The 14,451-nt window shown below is 33.3% G+C and overlaps 4 protein-coding genes across 8 annotated transcripts; 2 read left to right on the top strand and 2 right to left on the bottom strand.

Annotated features, from left to right (window-relative positions):
* Nucleotides 1-2,346: 2,346 nt before the first annotated feature.
* LOC8270025 (remorin) lies at nt 2,347-4,480 on the top strand. Its single transcript, XM_015725521.3, has 5 exons — nt 2,347-2,681; nt 3,443-3,493; nt 3,601-3,688; nt 3,858-3,939; nt 4,084-4,480. Exons 1-5 carry the CDS (start codon nt 2,540-2,542, stop codon nt 4,276-4,278), a joined length of 558 nt encoding a protein of 185 aa, XP_015581007.1. The 5' UTR covers nt 2,347-2,539; the 3' UTR covers nt 4,279-4,480.
* A 274-nt stretch (nt 4,481-4,754) lies between these two features.
* On the bottom strand, nt 4,755-8,239 carry LOC8270026 (transcription factor MYB17). Of its 4 annotated transcripts, none has more exons than XM_048373001.1 (5): nt 7,632-8,239; nt 7,021-7,177; nt 6,748-6,846; nt 6,165-6,294; nt 4,755-5,885 (listed from the first exon to the last, which is right to left on the bottom strand). In XM_048373001.1, exons 2-5 carry the CDS (start codon nt 7,151-7,153, stop codon nt 5,246-5,248), a joined length of 1,002 nt encoding a protein of 333 aa, XP_048228958.1. In that variant the 5' UTR covers nt 7,154-7,177; nt 7,632-8,239; the 3' UTR covers nt 4,755-5,245. The 4 variants fall into 4 exon arrangements, with proteins under 4 accessions (XP_048228958.1, XP_048228959.1, XP_048228962.1 ...); XM_048373002.1 differs by having other exon boundaries at nt 7,021-7,173; XM_048373005.1 differs by lacking the exon at nt 6,748-6,846 and having other exon boundaries at nt 7,021-7,173; nt 7,632-7,675.
* A 938-nt stretch (nt 8,240-9,177) lies between these two features.
* LOC107261660 (25.3 kDa vesicle transport protein) lies at nt 9,178-10,388 on the top strand. Its single transcript, XM_015722443.2, is given in 7 exon segments — nt 9,178-9,345; nt 9,348-9,396; nt 9,596-9,631; nt 9,633-9,754; nt 9,884-10,027; nt 10,131-10,198; nt 10,302-10,388. Coding segments are annotated over 7 exon segments (648 nt in total). The 5' UTR covers nt 9,178-9,203.
* Nucleotides 10,389-11,651: 1,263 nt separating this feature from the next.
* On the bottom strand, nt 11,652-13,840 carry LOC8270028 (transcription factor LAF1). Of its 2 annotated transcripts, none has more exons than XM_025158294.2 (3): nt 13,613-13,840; nt 12,643-12,781; nt 11,652-12,420 (listed from the first exon to the last, which is right to left on the bottom strand). In XM_025158294.2, exons 1-3 carry the CDS (start codon nt 13,746-13,748, stop codon nt 11,778-11,780), a joined length of 918 nt encoding a protein of 305 aa, XP_025014062.1. In that variant the 5' UTR covers nt 13,749-13,840; the 3' UTR covers nt 11,652-11,777. The 2 variants fall into 2 exon arrangements, with proteins under 2 accessions (XP_025014062.1, XP_015580996.1); XM_015725510.3 differs by having other exon boundaries at nt 12,643-12,772.
* Between the last annotated feature and the right edge of the window lie 611 nt (nt 13,841-14,451).

Raw genomic sequence — 14,451 nt, 5'->3', positions numbered from 1 at the left:
AGAAAAAATAACGATGATTTGAAAAAATAAAATAGTTTAAGAATTTTATAGTTTTAAAATTAATGGCATATGTACACTTACCTGTAAACGTCAGGGGGTGAAAATGCACCTTTTCCCTTTTATATTCAAATGAAGCCATTAGATCACATAACTATCAAGTTGCCTCACGAAATCTTCATCAAATAATAATGAGATGAAGCTTAAATATATATATATATATATATATATATATATATATATAAACGTCCACATCTATTGGAGATTGAAGGTTAACACATGGCAAGCTAGCATGGGCCACTCGATGGACTTTCAATTATATAATCTTCCCTAAAACAAATATAATTGCTTCTGCATCACTTTTATTTCCCTTAGCCGACTTAGTATGCAATTTCTTAATTTCTTGTTTTCGATAGAACTTCTTCAATAATTTATGGATATTTCTCAAAAGTTTTGAATCCAAATTTTACTAAGTTAATTAATAAAATACTAGTAGGGTTTATTTGTATATACACTCTACCTTTCGATCTTATGGTAAACTCTGGGGTGTATTATCTTTGAGCAATTAAAACTTTTACTAAGAAGATTAAAAAGAGAGTGGCTGCTGCTACCCAATTCATTTGAAAAATTAAAAGGGTTAGGTAAGGAGGACTATACTCTGGGGAAGTTTTATTATTGGTTCTGCATTGCTTTTGACAACCAGGGCCAACAACTTTCAGATTTTAATTTTTCCTTCTTCTTATCTGTTCATAGTTTCATCTAATTATCAAGTGCTTAATGTGGTTGGTACTTAGCTTTCTACGTAATAATCGGAACAGTTAACCAAATAGTGTATGTTGTTGCCACCTACTACCTTTTTATAGTTTCACGCTATTAATTAAATTTGTCATGATCCGGATTAATAGAAATATGAGTTAGAATTATCTTTAATCTAATATCGAATTTCAATTCTTGAAGATATTTTTTTTTTTAATTTTCAAATATAGAGTACAAATTTATAAGAAAAGAAAAAGTATAGTTTGAGGTTTTTATATCTGTGAGACATAAGTATTTTTTGTATTAAATGAGTAATACGTGTTTTATTTTTTTTTTAATTTTTAAATATATATTTAATATTTTTTTTATTTTTAAATTGTGAATACTAATAGAAATATAAATATTTTAGTTAATTTAGTATCTAATTAGATATTTTATGATTATATACATATATATAAAAATTTAATATATTTATAAACTATTTAATGCATATTATTCATAAATTAAATATATAAAAAATAATAAATTATAAATATATATCTAAAAAATATTAAAAAAATAAAATACACGGTAGAGTTTTAATACATAAAATATCTTCGTCCCAGGGTAAAAAATATCAAAACACAAAGTAGTTTTTTAACAACAGTAAAGTGGAACTTTATTTTTGATAGACAACTTAGTTATAAAGTATTGGTTTTTATCATCAGAATCAGTCAGTGACCTTTTGTCTTCCAATGTTTAATGCACGAGCCAATGTGTCTGAAACTGTAATAACTGACATTCACATGAATATAACATAAAATGTTTCTCTCCGAAATCAGGAAAAGATAATAATATGTCTGAGAAAGCATTGGGATGTCGTTTCCCACTTGAAAATGTTTTTCCCAATTTGTTTTCATGCTTCATTGCGATCGCTTCTTATAGTTATTTCGCCAGAGACAGAAGGACCACATTGAATTCCTGATTCTTCTTTTGTCTGTTTCTCTTTTTCTAATTTAAATCTTAAACCAATGGTTAATGGGTTTAATCCATCTCTATTACCCAAACTTCAATTCGTTCACTTTCAGTATTGTGTAGTTTTTCTATTAGTAAAAAATATGAAATAAAAAGTTATTATTTATAATTTAATAGAAAGATATATAGTATTAAGAAATTCATAACCTTAAGTGCACTTTATTTAAAAAAGAAGAGAAAGAAAAGCTTAAGAAGTGTTAAGAAAAGAGATTAATTTACGCCTAAAATTAAGAGCAAAAATATCAGATAAGGGTGGGGATAGGAATTGATTCCGAAAGTGATAATTACCCGCTTCATAAGCTGGGCCTACAAAAAAAAAAAGAAGATTCCGTCACAAACGAGAAACTCAAAAGAATCTATGGCCCAGTGCAAGCGACGTCGTTTGCAACTTCATTTTCTGTTTGTATCTTAAAAGGACCGTTGCCTTAAAAACTTTCAGTAAGAAAAAAGAAAAATTAAAAAACAAGACAAAGGAAGAAGAGAGAGTGTCGCAGTCAGCCAACGCACAGTAGTAAATAGTAATATTTATAAATATATAGAGTGGGAAAAAGTCTGCTAAACATAAAACAATAGATACCTAACAACTTGAAGTACAGCTCATAGTGTGAAGATACAGTTACCCACTTTCAACTATAATATCTCAACCAACATCACAGCCCTCACAATACTATTCGGCACTTTGTTACAAGGAATCTTGCCAAAATTCTATTTCTACCTTTTTTTCTGTAACTTTCTACTGTCATTTCCATTTTTGGATAAGCTTAGCGACGATATGGCTGAGGAAGAACCTAAGAAGCTTGAACCCGAAGCCCCCTCTGAGCCTCCTAAAGATGTTGCTGAAGAGAAATCTGCAATTCCTCCTCCTCCCCAAGAAAAGGCTTCTGATGACTCCAAAGCTCTTGTTGCTGTTGAAAGTAATATATCCATATAAACTTCTCTCTCTTTTACCTTTCGCTTTTAAACGTCTCTTTGCTTCACGAGAAAACCCTTATTTATTTAGTTTTAAACTGCGTAAGAACCAAAGATATACTATGTTTATTAAGCGAATTGGGTTTTGCATTAGCTTTATTTCTTGTTCTCTTTTGCAAATCTAGACGCTCTCTCTATTTGTCTGTGATGACCCCGCCCCCGAAAATAATCGTAATGAGAAAGTAGAAAAAAAAAGATAAAAGGATTCTTTTAGTTTCTGTCTCGATTCTTAGTTATTTTTTGTTGTTGTTTTAATTAGTCAGCTTTTTTTTTTTTTTTTCTTTCCTTATATGCTCTTTTATAATTATCTATTTCTTTCACTGTAGATTCTCATTTGATGAAACTCTACAAAAGAATAAATATCATATGCCCTTTCTTACTATAGTTAATTTTGGAACAATTAAAGTTTTTATGCCAAGTGAAGAAAAAAAATATTATGTAAATTGTACATCTTGAAATACTAAGAAATTTTTATTCCCTGCTTGAGAAATTGTTATCTTCAATTAAATGAAGAACAATCTTAATTTCATTTCAATCCTTTTGTGCTTGTTTTGTTTTGGTTCAAGCAGTTGCATTGCATAGCATGGGAAATGCAGATTACAGTAATTCATTTTATTTTACTTAAAAGGGACTTATAGTTTTAGAAATGAAGCCGAGAAAAGCTTCCATTTGATCTTTATGTTTGATTTTTTTTGCCCGGTGGCAGAGGCTCCAGAATCTGTTGAAGAGAAAAGTACAGAGGGTTCTGTGAATCGAGGTAGTGATAGGTCCTTATATTCCTCTCAGTTGGCTCTATATTAATTATGTCTTCCGTTTTTAAATTTCTTTTCCAATATTCAAATTACTAACTACTGTTTACTATAGATGCTGTGCTTGCGAGAGTTGAAACTGAGAAGAGGGTTTCACTCATCAGAGCATGGGAAGAGAGTGAAAAGAGCAAAGCAGAGAATAAGTAAAAGCTTTTTTCTGATTTATTTTGCTATTCTTTCAAGCAATAGATGAAAACCATGATGCCCTTTGATATATCACAATATTTTTTGGCATTATTTTTCATAAGCTCACTTTTGATGAAGTTTTCTGGTTTACCAAACTGAGTTCACTAGCTACTTCTATTGAGACAGAGCTCACAAAAAGTTGTCTGCTATAGTTTCATGGGAGAACAGCAAGAAAGCATCTGTGGAGGCTGAACTGAAGCAAATGGAGGTAATAATTTTCTGCCTTTATTTACACGAACAATTTCTACAACCTTGTTTACTATCTCACACAAATTTTCCCTTCAATTCTCAACTTCAACGCTTGGGTTTAACTTGATATTGTTTTTGCGATCATCGTCGCTAATAACTATAGGAAAAATTGGAGAAGAAAAAGGCAGAGTATGTGGAGAAAATGAAAAATAAAATAGCACTAATTCACAAGGAAGCAGAAGAAAAAAGAGCAATGATTGAGGCTAAACGTGGGGAAGATCTTCTCAAGGCAGAGGAGACAGCTGCAAAGTACCGTGCCACTGGAACTGCTCCAAAGAAGCTTCTTGGATGTTTTTAGGCTAAAGTCATCAGGTTTGGATGACCATTTGTGTATTTATTTATGAGTTTATTCGTTAATTATTAGTTGCGTGTGTTTGTTAATAGGGAAATTAATTAAATGTTCAATTATTGTGTGTGCATGTATTGGTGTATATACCATTTGAATATTGTTTGAATCTTTACTTATTGAATTTGTAAGAAGCGAGTACATTGATCATCAAGCAAGCACATTGAAACTTTAGCAATAGTAATTTACAGTACGTTGCTACTCGGAAGAAATTCCTCAGGTGTAGATGGAATATGAGGATTATGGAACACTCAATGAGCACAAGCTTATGCCTTTCCATGGAATTCAATGTTTTCTTTGTGCTTCCGAGTAGACAATAAATGGGACATATCGGTTCTTATTTCAATAATGCATGATTATTGTATATTTCTGAAAGGAATACTTAGATTCTGCAATAATTCTTCGCTGGAAAGACAGAACACATTCTGACATATAATACAACACATTCTGTATAGAAATCCATCAACGAGATACCGCAATATCCTCTTAAAGATTCAAATATATTTCTCAAAGGAAAACCACTAATCTAGAAATGGAACTGTATAGCCATTAGGTATCATATGTACATGAGCAGCACTGAGTACCTTAGGATCAGTTGCACTGTAACAAAATGGACAAAAACATCTTGCATGATCTTTGATCAACTGCGACCTAACAACCCCATCTTTTACCCTACATTTGTTTCCTACTCGACTCTCCAGAGAAGGCGGCAAAGAAAAGAAAGCTTGGAACCTGGTAGTAACCTGTTACTGGATTGCAGCATCCCGATTTTGTCCTGGTTGCCTCTATCTTCTCATAAAGCAAGCAGAGCACGGAAAAAAGAAAACAAAAAACTAGGTTAAAGGCAGCCAAAATCAGCAGCTGCTCTAAATATTGCTCCTCTAACATTACTACATCACAAGGCTTGAGGAAAACAGTTTCAGTCGCATTTAAGATTGAGGAAGCTGGAAAAACTTTCAGTCTGCCCTTCTAAGAATTCCATATCGTTGCCACCTGGAACATCCAACAGCAGCTTCAATGCTGTATCGGAAGAATCAGTAAATTCATTAGAGTTGATGGAATCTGAATAAGTCATGATAGCTATATTTGGTTTGTAGTCTTCTTGTTCGTGAGAGGTGTCATTTGAGGTACTTGTTTTAGTGGACGTCATTTGAACCTTTTTCTCATTGTCAACCGAACCAGACCCGTTTTTTGTCAATGAAGAATTCTGCGAGATAGGACTTTCAGATGCTTCTCCATCTTTTTGCTTTAGATTGCGAAATGATTCTCCAACTTCAGATTTCCATAACTGAAGAAAGTAGTCATTTTCGATTTTAACTGATGATGATGAGTTGACTAACAATGACTCCATAGATAGACGGGCCTCGGCCTCAACCCTGGCACTCTCCCATTGAACCATGTGCCGAGTCGTTGAAGACTCACATTTTACATTGATGGGTTGAGAAGGTGAGCAAGACTGTCGAAGCTTCAAATTTAAACGCTTCTTCAGATGTGTGTTCCAAAAGTTCTTAATCTCATTGTCCGTTCTTCCCGGTAATTTGGATGCTATGGCTGCCCACCTGAGTTTTTGTGTATTTAATGTTGAGTGCATTAAGAATCTATAATAATTAAAAGAGTGGATCATGTGATTATCTGATACTTGTAAAACCATGCCAAGCAATTCTTATAGTGTGTAGTTACTCCAACAGAATTTTTCAGTGCAATCACATGGAGAAATCTTTATTCCAATAACATTAACATGGAAGACAATCCTCTTCAAATAGTTGATTCCGCAAAAAGAATACTGGACAAATCTTGCACTGAAATACTAAGCATAGAAAGCAATGTAAGGGGATTACTTGTTACCAAGCATGCCGTGAAGTTGAATAATAGTAGCTTCTTCTTCAGGAGCAAAGGGACCTCGTTTAATGTCAGGGCGAAGATAGTTTGTCCACCGAAGCCTACAGCTCTTTCCACATCGAAGAAGGCCTGTTCACAAATTAGTTCCTAGAATTAAAATTCACAGAATCTTCCACAAATTCAGATCCAATAAAGAAGCCTGAAATTTATACTAAATTTAATGTTAAACTTGGTTTGTCCAGCCAGCGATGACAGCTTGATCTCCAATAAGATCATCAGATCAATGTTTTAGTCCAGGACAGTTGGATGTTTATTGCTTAACCGAAAAAAATAGCCCATTATGATTCTATTTTCTCCATGGGCGGTTCGAGCAAGAGGCTTGCTTTTGCTCAAGAATTCTGACACAGGGACGGACATTAAGGTGACCATATTGTCAAAATACTGATAGCTATTATCTGCCTATTCAAGGATTACTTGAATTTGAATTACAGGATTTTACTGGGCTACACAGAAAATAAAACAAACAAACAACAAGACAAATTTGAAGTCAATTCAAGTGTCAAAAGGCATCTTTTGACTCACTGAAATAGAAGAAGAAAGTAACGCACAACAACATGCTCATTTGATATGTTGAAACATCAAGAACGGCTAAAAGGCTCAACTTTCGTTCTGCTATTGCTCCTTTAGCATCCAGGAAAAAAAAAAGTTATAAAATCAATTTCAAATCTTTCATAGCCTAATTCATGTAAATAACCTCAAAAAAAAAGTAACCCCTACCCCCCCCCCCCCCCCCCCCCAAAAAAAAAAAAAAAGATAATGAAAAGTTTTTAAAAAATAAAATAAAAAGAAAGAGACCTGCATTCTTGGGGAGGGAACGCCAATTACCATGACCATGATTTTGGATGTATTGAATCAAGATTCTGTCTTCTTCAGCACTCCAAGCCCCTTTCTTTACACCATCTTTATCACAACAAGGAGCTCTACCCATCTTCTTCTTTTTCACCTTCTCTTGCTTTGCATGAACAGTGAAGAGTCAAAACAATGAAAAACGGGAAAAAAGAAAAAAGAGAAACCAATTCTCAGTTATTGTGAGATAGCGAAAAGCAAAAGCCCTTCTTTTTTACGAGACAAGAGAACAGAGAATCAATTGATGGGATATATCACCATCTGATATCTGATAAACGGGTTTAATGCTATCCATGCTATCTTATGCGCTACAAGCAAAAGCCATTATAATATCAGGGTCTCATTTATTTATATTAGACCCTTTAAATGGACTGCCACCACAGGTCACAGACAGGTTTCCGTCAAAACGAATAAATAAAAATAGGCAACTAAAGCTGTAGCTCTGGAGAGGGAAGGACTTAAAGGGCAATAAATTTATGTGTAGCAACTTATATAGAAGGTGGCAGTGGATACAATACAAGTTTGCAGAAATGGGAATTGGCAAATAAGCAGAGACATACCTTGTTTAGGTATACCTCTTAAAATGATGAGCAATCCTTCTCTTCTTTCTTGCAAACTGCAAAATAAACTCTTGACGTTTAAAAATTATATATTATACAAAATCTCTCTTGGTCAATGCTCTTTCTATGAGCCTTGGAAACGCAAGATGCACAAGTGGCTGACTGATGATAAGTTTACTTATTGTTGCACATAAATACTGTGCTATCCTATTTTTCTTATTCGCACAAGCAAAACATTCTTTTTTTTTCTTTTAAGATAAATTTATTTTTTTCATAATAAAAAATATCAAGATTAAATTTAGGGTGATAAACACTAGCAAATCCAACTGTGGCAATTGTTTAGAAAACACAACTCTTTTGTTGGGTTTTGCCTTACAATGTTAGTGAAGCGAAGCAGCAGACCCACCTAATCAATGAAATTGAAACGTCATGATTCATGAGAGATGTGTATTTCTTGGGTCTCAAGTCTCGATTTAATGACCAGCACCCTAAGAAGAAAAAAGAAAAAGAAAATGTAGAAATAAAGTATAACAGTGTCAGTCCTTTTCATTGAGTTAATCTGAGACTGGCTTTGTCGGCGACTTGTACAGCTCATTGACTACCTTATCAAACGCCAATAATGTTTACTTCATTACTTGGAACTTGAGGGTTAAAGTTAATGTAGAAGAGGGTTCAATTAATGGTCTATATATGTCACCTAAAGCTAATACAAGGTGGTGCTGCTGCTTCTTTTTTCAGTTAGCATTTCCATTTTACAGCAATTAATATGGTTCTAATCATGCATTTATACTATATTGATGATTTATAGATCTTTTCTTTTTCTTCTTTTTGGGGTAAACACCACAACATCAAGAAGTATTACTACGAAGTTCAGAAAATGAGCAGAAGAGAGGAAGGAAGCCCTTTGCCCAGAATTGAGGCTGACGGCAGCCATTAATGGAATCGGGTACCGTACACTAGTGCTATTAATTGGATTTATTGGGCCTCCTTTTAAAGTTAACCCATTCCTGGACTGGAGCCTGACGTTGCCGAACTTCTCTGTAATGTTAATAATGACCTCTCTTTCTTTTTTATAGTGAGACGTTGGAATTGAAGAAACAGTACATCAGTCTACTTTCAATCTCATATCAATCTTATCAGCCTGGTCCTCCATTGCCAAAGCCCGTCTAACATATCAGGCCTTGAATCTGCATTCCAATGAAGTCCCGTAGGCCCATCAATATGAATGGTTGATATTCTTTTTTTGGCCAATATAATAGGATTAAATACGACATGTTGATAGATTTTCCCATAAAGCATATTTAAATCATGGCGACATGTATTTTATGTAGGCGTAGGAGAAAGGAAATGAATATACTCATCCTTTTGCCTATGTTTTGCATGCTTTTCGTTTGCTTTCGTCCACCACCCCAAGGAATAACTTGATCTTTAAGTTCTTTATAATCTCATATCCTCCTGCTTTTGACCCTATAAATATGAAGGATGATTGTATTGAACCTCAATCCGTCGCGTATATACATAGCTATCGTCTGAACATTTGGTTGATTTAAAGTTTCTTAATTTTTGGGATTAATGGTTAAGCTAACAATAGATGGGCGGGTGAGAGATGGGTTGCCTCTTGAACAAGGGCCCAGATACTTGGATAAAGAGAGTGATAATTTCTTATTAAATTACAAGCAACAAGCAGAATTCATACTCCAGGAAATCTCAAGAGGACCTTATCATCTTCAAAGATGACCATTCTCATCGATCATCACTCCCTTAAATATCCTTTTTTCTCTTTTCTACTAAATTAAGATGGCTTATTCTTTGCTTGACGACATCTAATTTATGTCGAATGCAATCTATATGTGATGTAGATAAGGGCAGACATATATAGAACAGATTAGGTGAGCTAACCCATGTAATTTAATCGACTTAATTTAATTTTTTTTCTTTCTTTCTTCCTGTTTGACACATTAAAGCTACTTGGTCGCATATGGGGTCTGCTTCATCATTATGAGATTCCTCATATCCAAGAAAGCTAGCTTTCCATTACTTACAAGATTTGCAAAAGGAGTTGGAAAAATTTGATGGTTCCCTCATTGACAAAATTACAAGACCTTATACTTTTCTCAAATTCGGTAATCTCTATAATTTCTACTAAGCCAACTCGATGATACATATTTTGTGACTGGGGCATATGATTACATGTTCATAACAAAAACCATGCAAAATTAACTTGCATCACCCAATTTAACCTTTGCTTGCAGATGGTATTATTGGGAATGTAAGGAAGCAATACGTGGATACAAGAACACAGGCTAATCTATCCAAGCTAAATGCTAATAGACAAAAGGATCTAGATATTGTTACTTAACACATGTCTCAAATAGTAGAAAGAAAACGACATTCAGGTGGATGCCTCACTCATTTCCACGTTAAAAGTCTTCATAAACCATGAAAAATAGAAAAAACTTATGCGTTCTTTATATAATTCTCTAATTGTAGCACTGTCAGAAAGAACATCAGAAAGATCAATAGCAACTCCTCCTGCCTCTTCAATAACGGTCTCTCCTCTCCTCGAGGTATATATACGTACGTCTAATGAACCTAAGATTAACACAGAAATTGCTCGAGTAAATTTTCTTTCTGGGCATAATGTTAATGACTTTTCTGACTTGTTCACAGGTGATTGTATTGAAATGGACACCAATTACAAATGCTGCTGTTGTATTATGGGCCAGATTAACCCTAACAGAAATCTTTACCCTATGAATTACATGAAACAGTTTATTCAAACTAGAACTGGGAAGAAATGGCTTGATGACTGATGTCAAAAGTAAAAAATAAATCTAATGTAGCTTGAATTTTAGGTCTTCTGTAAGTTCTTTAAGATATGTGAATTCATGCAATAAACACAGATAGTGACCATATTCAAGAATGTGAGTTCAGTTAGGCAATTTCTGGCAGTCCTGCAATTAATTACTCCAACATCGATAACATCATTTGCAGAGTACTATTACTCTATTAATTAATAAGATATTATCTTTACCAAACATGCCTAATCTGACTTATTTTTCTTAAATATAAATATTGTTGGGAAAGTAATAGAAAATTCTCCATTCTATATATATAATCTTCTTAATTCGTGAACAACTGAATGAATGTTTATGCCATATAATATTTTCTGAGTTAGAAATTCAACTCAAACTAATAAATCTCAGTATTAGGTAGGCAAAATGACTCCTCCATTTGGAACCCTCCCTCTGGCAAAATGGCACCATTGCTTTCAATTTTTCTATTTCAATGTCAACGGAACTAGAGCATTTAAAGATTAATTATTTTTTTCTTTTAATTTTTGAAAGTTGTACCTTTAATATATGAAGATGAGTTTTAAAATAATTAATTTTAATTAATAGAAGTCCTAATAATTAAACTTTGGTGTAAAATATGTATACGAAGTGTAATACATTACTTTCATGTTGTGAATTAGGCATATGTTATCTCTAAACAAGTCATTGAAATTTTGGCTCCATTTGTTTGGTATCTTTGAAAAATTATCTTATGGTTTGATTGTTTAAGAAAAATTATAATAAAAAACTAAGCGTCAGCCAAATACTATTAGAATATTTAAAATTTATCAAGATTTTATATGTCTTATTTATAATTAAATATAACTAAAATAGTAAAATTAGTTTTTTCATTGGCTATTCGTTGAGCAGCGGCCATCATTGATGATCGAAAAAATTAGTAGAGGTAATATCCAGTATTTAACATATTAATTTTAATTTAAAATATTTTAAATATGTGATAGTTTGGAAAATTAATTTCATGTTTCTAAAAATGACTTTGCTTTCCTTTGGATTAAGAAAATATTGTTAATTAATCAATTTTCTTAGATGCATCCAATATATAAAACGTTGAAAAGAAAAAAAAAAAAAAAGTATATTGGTGAAACAAGTGGAGCTTCATCTTAAAAGTGATATTATTATATAAAATAAAATAAAATAAAATATAATATGAACCTGTCATATCGAGTTTAGTAATTTGACATGCGAGAAGAAGTTGTGATTATTATTTGATGGTGTCTCCAAATGGAAGAATAACATCTACAAGTCGTACAAGCTGCTTCAAATGGTGATATACCTAGTTTAAGTATAGAAATTATTCTTCCTTGAGTAGCTTTGAAAATGAATTATCTCCTCTGCTCATATGTGCATCATCGTTCTTGGGACTGAAGTCGCTACATATATATATATCCTCTCTAGAGCGAAAATCAACGAATTCGTTTCCTGGACTCTGGTGTTCAAATTTGAACTGTGAACTGAACATGTCATCACCAGCGACTGAGACCGAGCCATCACTAAGCGAATCATAATAATACTGATTATTCAACAAATAGCTTTGCATGAGATTTTCCTGAAAGCCACAGGACCCATGATCGAAGCTGGCAGCCTTGGAAACTAGTGGCTGATCACTTAAACTTGAAAAGCTGTCAAGTGAAAGCCATTCGGCGAACATAAGTTTAGGAAAATAGTTTTTATCATTAGGAGACTCGAAGAACTGTGGAACATATTGATCTGTATCACCAGGTGGTGATTTTTCCATGTTGCCAAATGATTCATTACTTGGAGTTTGCACCGTCGGTTTTCTTGGAGAAGGAGATGACTCCATATTATTATCTGGGCTCCCGTTAGTTGCTTCCGTTCCTTCAGCTTTGAGCATTTTTTTCTTCAGATGGGAATGCCAGTAGTTCTTTATCTCATTATCCGTTCTTCCAGGCAAATGTTGTGCCATTTGAGACCACCTACTCAAATAAAAAATATAAAAATTATTATCCAGGCAAATGTTGTGCCCTTTCTGCTTCTATTGTATATGGTTACAGAGAAATTTGACGCTCTACAAAAACCATGCGGTTGCCGGGGATACCCTAATCGTAGAAGAGTCACCATACATTTTTCATTTGCTATAAGACGAAGGGGTATCGATTAAACAAGAAATTGCAGATTACTTGGCCATGATTGCTTACTTGTTGCCTAACGAGCGATGGAGATTGAGGATTGTTTCTTCCTCTTGAAGGGAAAACATCCCTCGCTTTAAACCTGGTCTTAAGTAATTTATCCACCTTAATCTGCAGCTCTTCCCATTCCTCTGCAACCCTGCATGCACTATTTTATAGCTGATAAAGACACATCCCCAAAAACAGAGAAGAAGAAGAAGAAGTCAAGTAATGGGGTATTTTAATTATTGTAACTTGGCCTAATTAAAGTCAAAATCCTGTGTGTACACTATTTTTCCTACAAATTCGTTTCACATGTTGTAAACATAAACCAGAAAAATTATTCAACTCTATATGTTTTGAATGATTCTACAGGGCCAGTTTATGAATGCTGCAGGCTTTGCTAAAGCATGAAACTTGGAAAACCATGATACTTCATAACTAATGACGTTCCAGAAAATTGACTATAAAACTATTTGTAGAAAATGAACTAAAAAAACCTCTCAAGTCAAAAATGATACCAACGTGTTGATTATAAAAATGATCTGTGCTCACAAATTATTATTCATCTTAGGACGACTTTGTATCAGTAAACAAGTGGTAATCAATGTTAAAATATTAGTTGTAAAGGAAATTCCTGAATAATTTCCAAGAAACATATATCCTGTTAAGCGATGTTTGTATATATGTGGTATAAATGGCGTCCATGTGTTTGTGAAAAAATTCTTAAGATGCCCAATTAATGAATTAACTTTTGATAACTAAGATGAAAGATTATGGCTAAGTAATTACTCTAAAGTCTAAAGTAACACTAGCAAAAAAGAAAGAAGAAAGAAAGAAAACAGCTCATAACACCTGTATATACGATTCTCATTCTAGTTTTGTTCTGGTATATTATCTTAATTGCTTGCATTATCTATAATCAATATAGATTATCGGTGTGGAATGCCTGCCAAACAATAATGCAACAAGATTTTCAGGAAAGTAAATGTAAACTGACCGGCGTTAATGGGGACAGAGCTCCAACAGCCATGTCCATGTTTGAGGACGTAATTTCTAAGCTTTTGATCTTCTTCAGGTGACCATAAGCCCTTCCTGTGTTTAGGCTTTGGCTTGTCTGAGAACTTGCAACCCATTTACCTACACAATTAATGGCAAATGGAACCCAAAAAGTGACAAATTATCACTTGATCTCTAGAAAGAGGGAGAGAGAGCTTTTTAATGGGTGCAGTGAACAGCCGACCGTAATGGCTTTGCTATATAACGTAGATAGAGGGTGAGTTGTAGGCTACCATATAAAATATAATTAAAATAATAATAAAGCTATAGACCCCTCTCTCTCTCTCTCTCTCTCTATATATATATATATATATATATATATATATATATATAACTAAGCATATTTAGGCCTAAAACCTTTAATTTAAGAGAGGATTATATATGTATATCGTTGTAAATTAAAATTTGATTTTTTTTTAAAAACTTGCATTATGATCTTTGAGATAAAAATTTATTAATTATTGAAGAATGTAGTAAGGAATCCAATATATATAGTTTTATTCTATAATTGGAATTTTTTTACTTAATTATATCTCAAACCCTATAAACTAAAATGATTATAACGTCTGTTGTTATGATGCGGCCTCTAGGGCTTTCTGACTTTCACCGAAGGCGATCTAGTCACTCGAAATTCAAATTCGATCAATTAAATTCTTTGATTTGTTAAAAAAAAAAGAGACGAGAACGATTAGAAGCAACAATCTTAAATAGACCAAGATAAAATTTTGGGTCATATAATTCGCGATAATCTCTTCGATTCCTTCATTTATATGTCAAAAT

This window comes from Ricinus communis, chromosome 4 (assembly GCF_019578655.1).
Source record: "Ricinus communis isolate WT05 ecotype wild-type chromosome 4, ASM1957865v1, whole genome shotgun sequence".
NCBI lineage: Eukaryota > Viridiplantae > Streptophyta > Magnoliopsida > Malpighiales > Euphorbiaceae > Ricinus > Ricinus communis.
Note: the sequence above shows the minus strand (reverse complement) of the source record. Positions and strands in the feature narration are given on the sequence as shown.

Excerpts from the sequence above, each read along its gene's own strand:
- LOC8270028 (XM_025158294.2), bottom strand. The coding sequence starts at position 13,748 with ATGGGTTGCAAGTTCTCAGACAAGCCAAAGCCTAAACACAGGAAGGGC. Across the intron at positions 12,782-13,612 it reads CTCTGTCCCCATTAACGCCG|TGCATGCAGGGTTGCAGAGG; the intron begins GTCAGTTTACAT and ends GCTATAAAATAG. Across the intron at positions 12,421-12,642 it reads CATCGCTCGTTAGGCAACAA|GTGGTCTCAAATGGCACAAC; the intron begins GTAAGCAATCAT and ends TTATTTGAGTAG.
- LOC8270025 (XM_015725521.3), top strand. The coding sequence starts at position 2,540 with ATGGCTGAGGAAGAACCTAAGAAGCTTGAACCCGAAGCCCCCTCTGAG. Across the intron at positions 2,682-3,442 it reads AGCTCTTGTTGCTGTTGAAA|AGGCTCCAGAATCTGTTGAA; the intron begins GTAATATATCCA and ends GCCCGGTGGCAG. Across the intron at positions 3,494-3,600 it reads AGAGGGTTCTGTGAATCGAG|ATGCTGTGCTTGCGAGAGTT; the intron begins GTAGTGATAGGT and ends TGTTTACTATAG.
- LOC8270026 (XM_048373001.1), bottom strand. The coding sequence starts at position 7,153 with ATGGGTAGAGCTCCTTGTTGTGATAAAGATGGTGTAAAGAAAGGGGCT. Across the intron at positions 6,847-7,020 it reads TTCCCTCCCCAAGAATGCAG|GAGCAATAGCAGAACGAAAG; the intron begins GTCTCTTTCTTT and ends TGGATGCTAAAG. Across the intron at positions 6,295-6,747 it reads TACTTTCTTCTTCTATTTCA|GCCTTCTTCGATGTGGAAAG; the intron begins GTGAGTCAAAAG and ends ATTTGTGAACAG.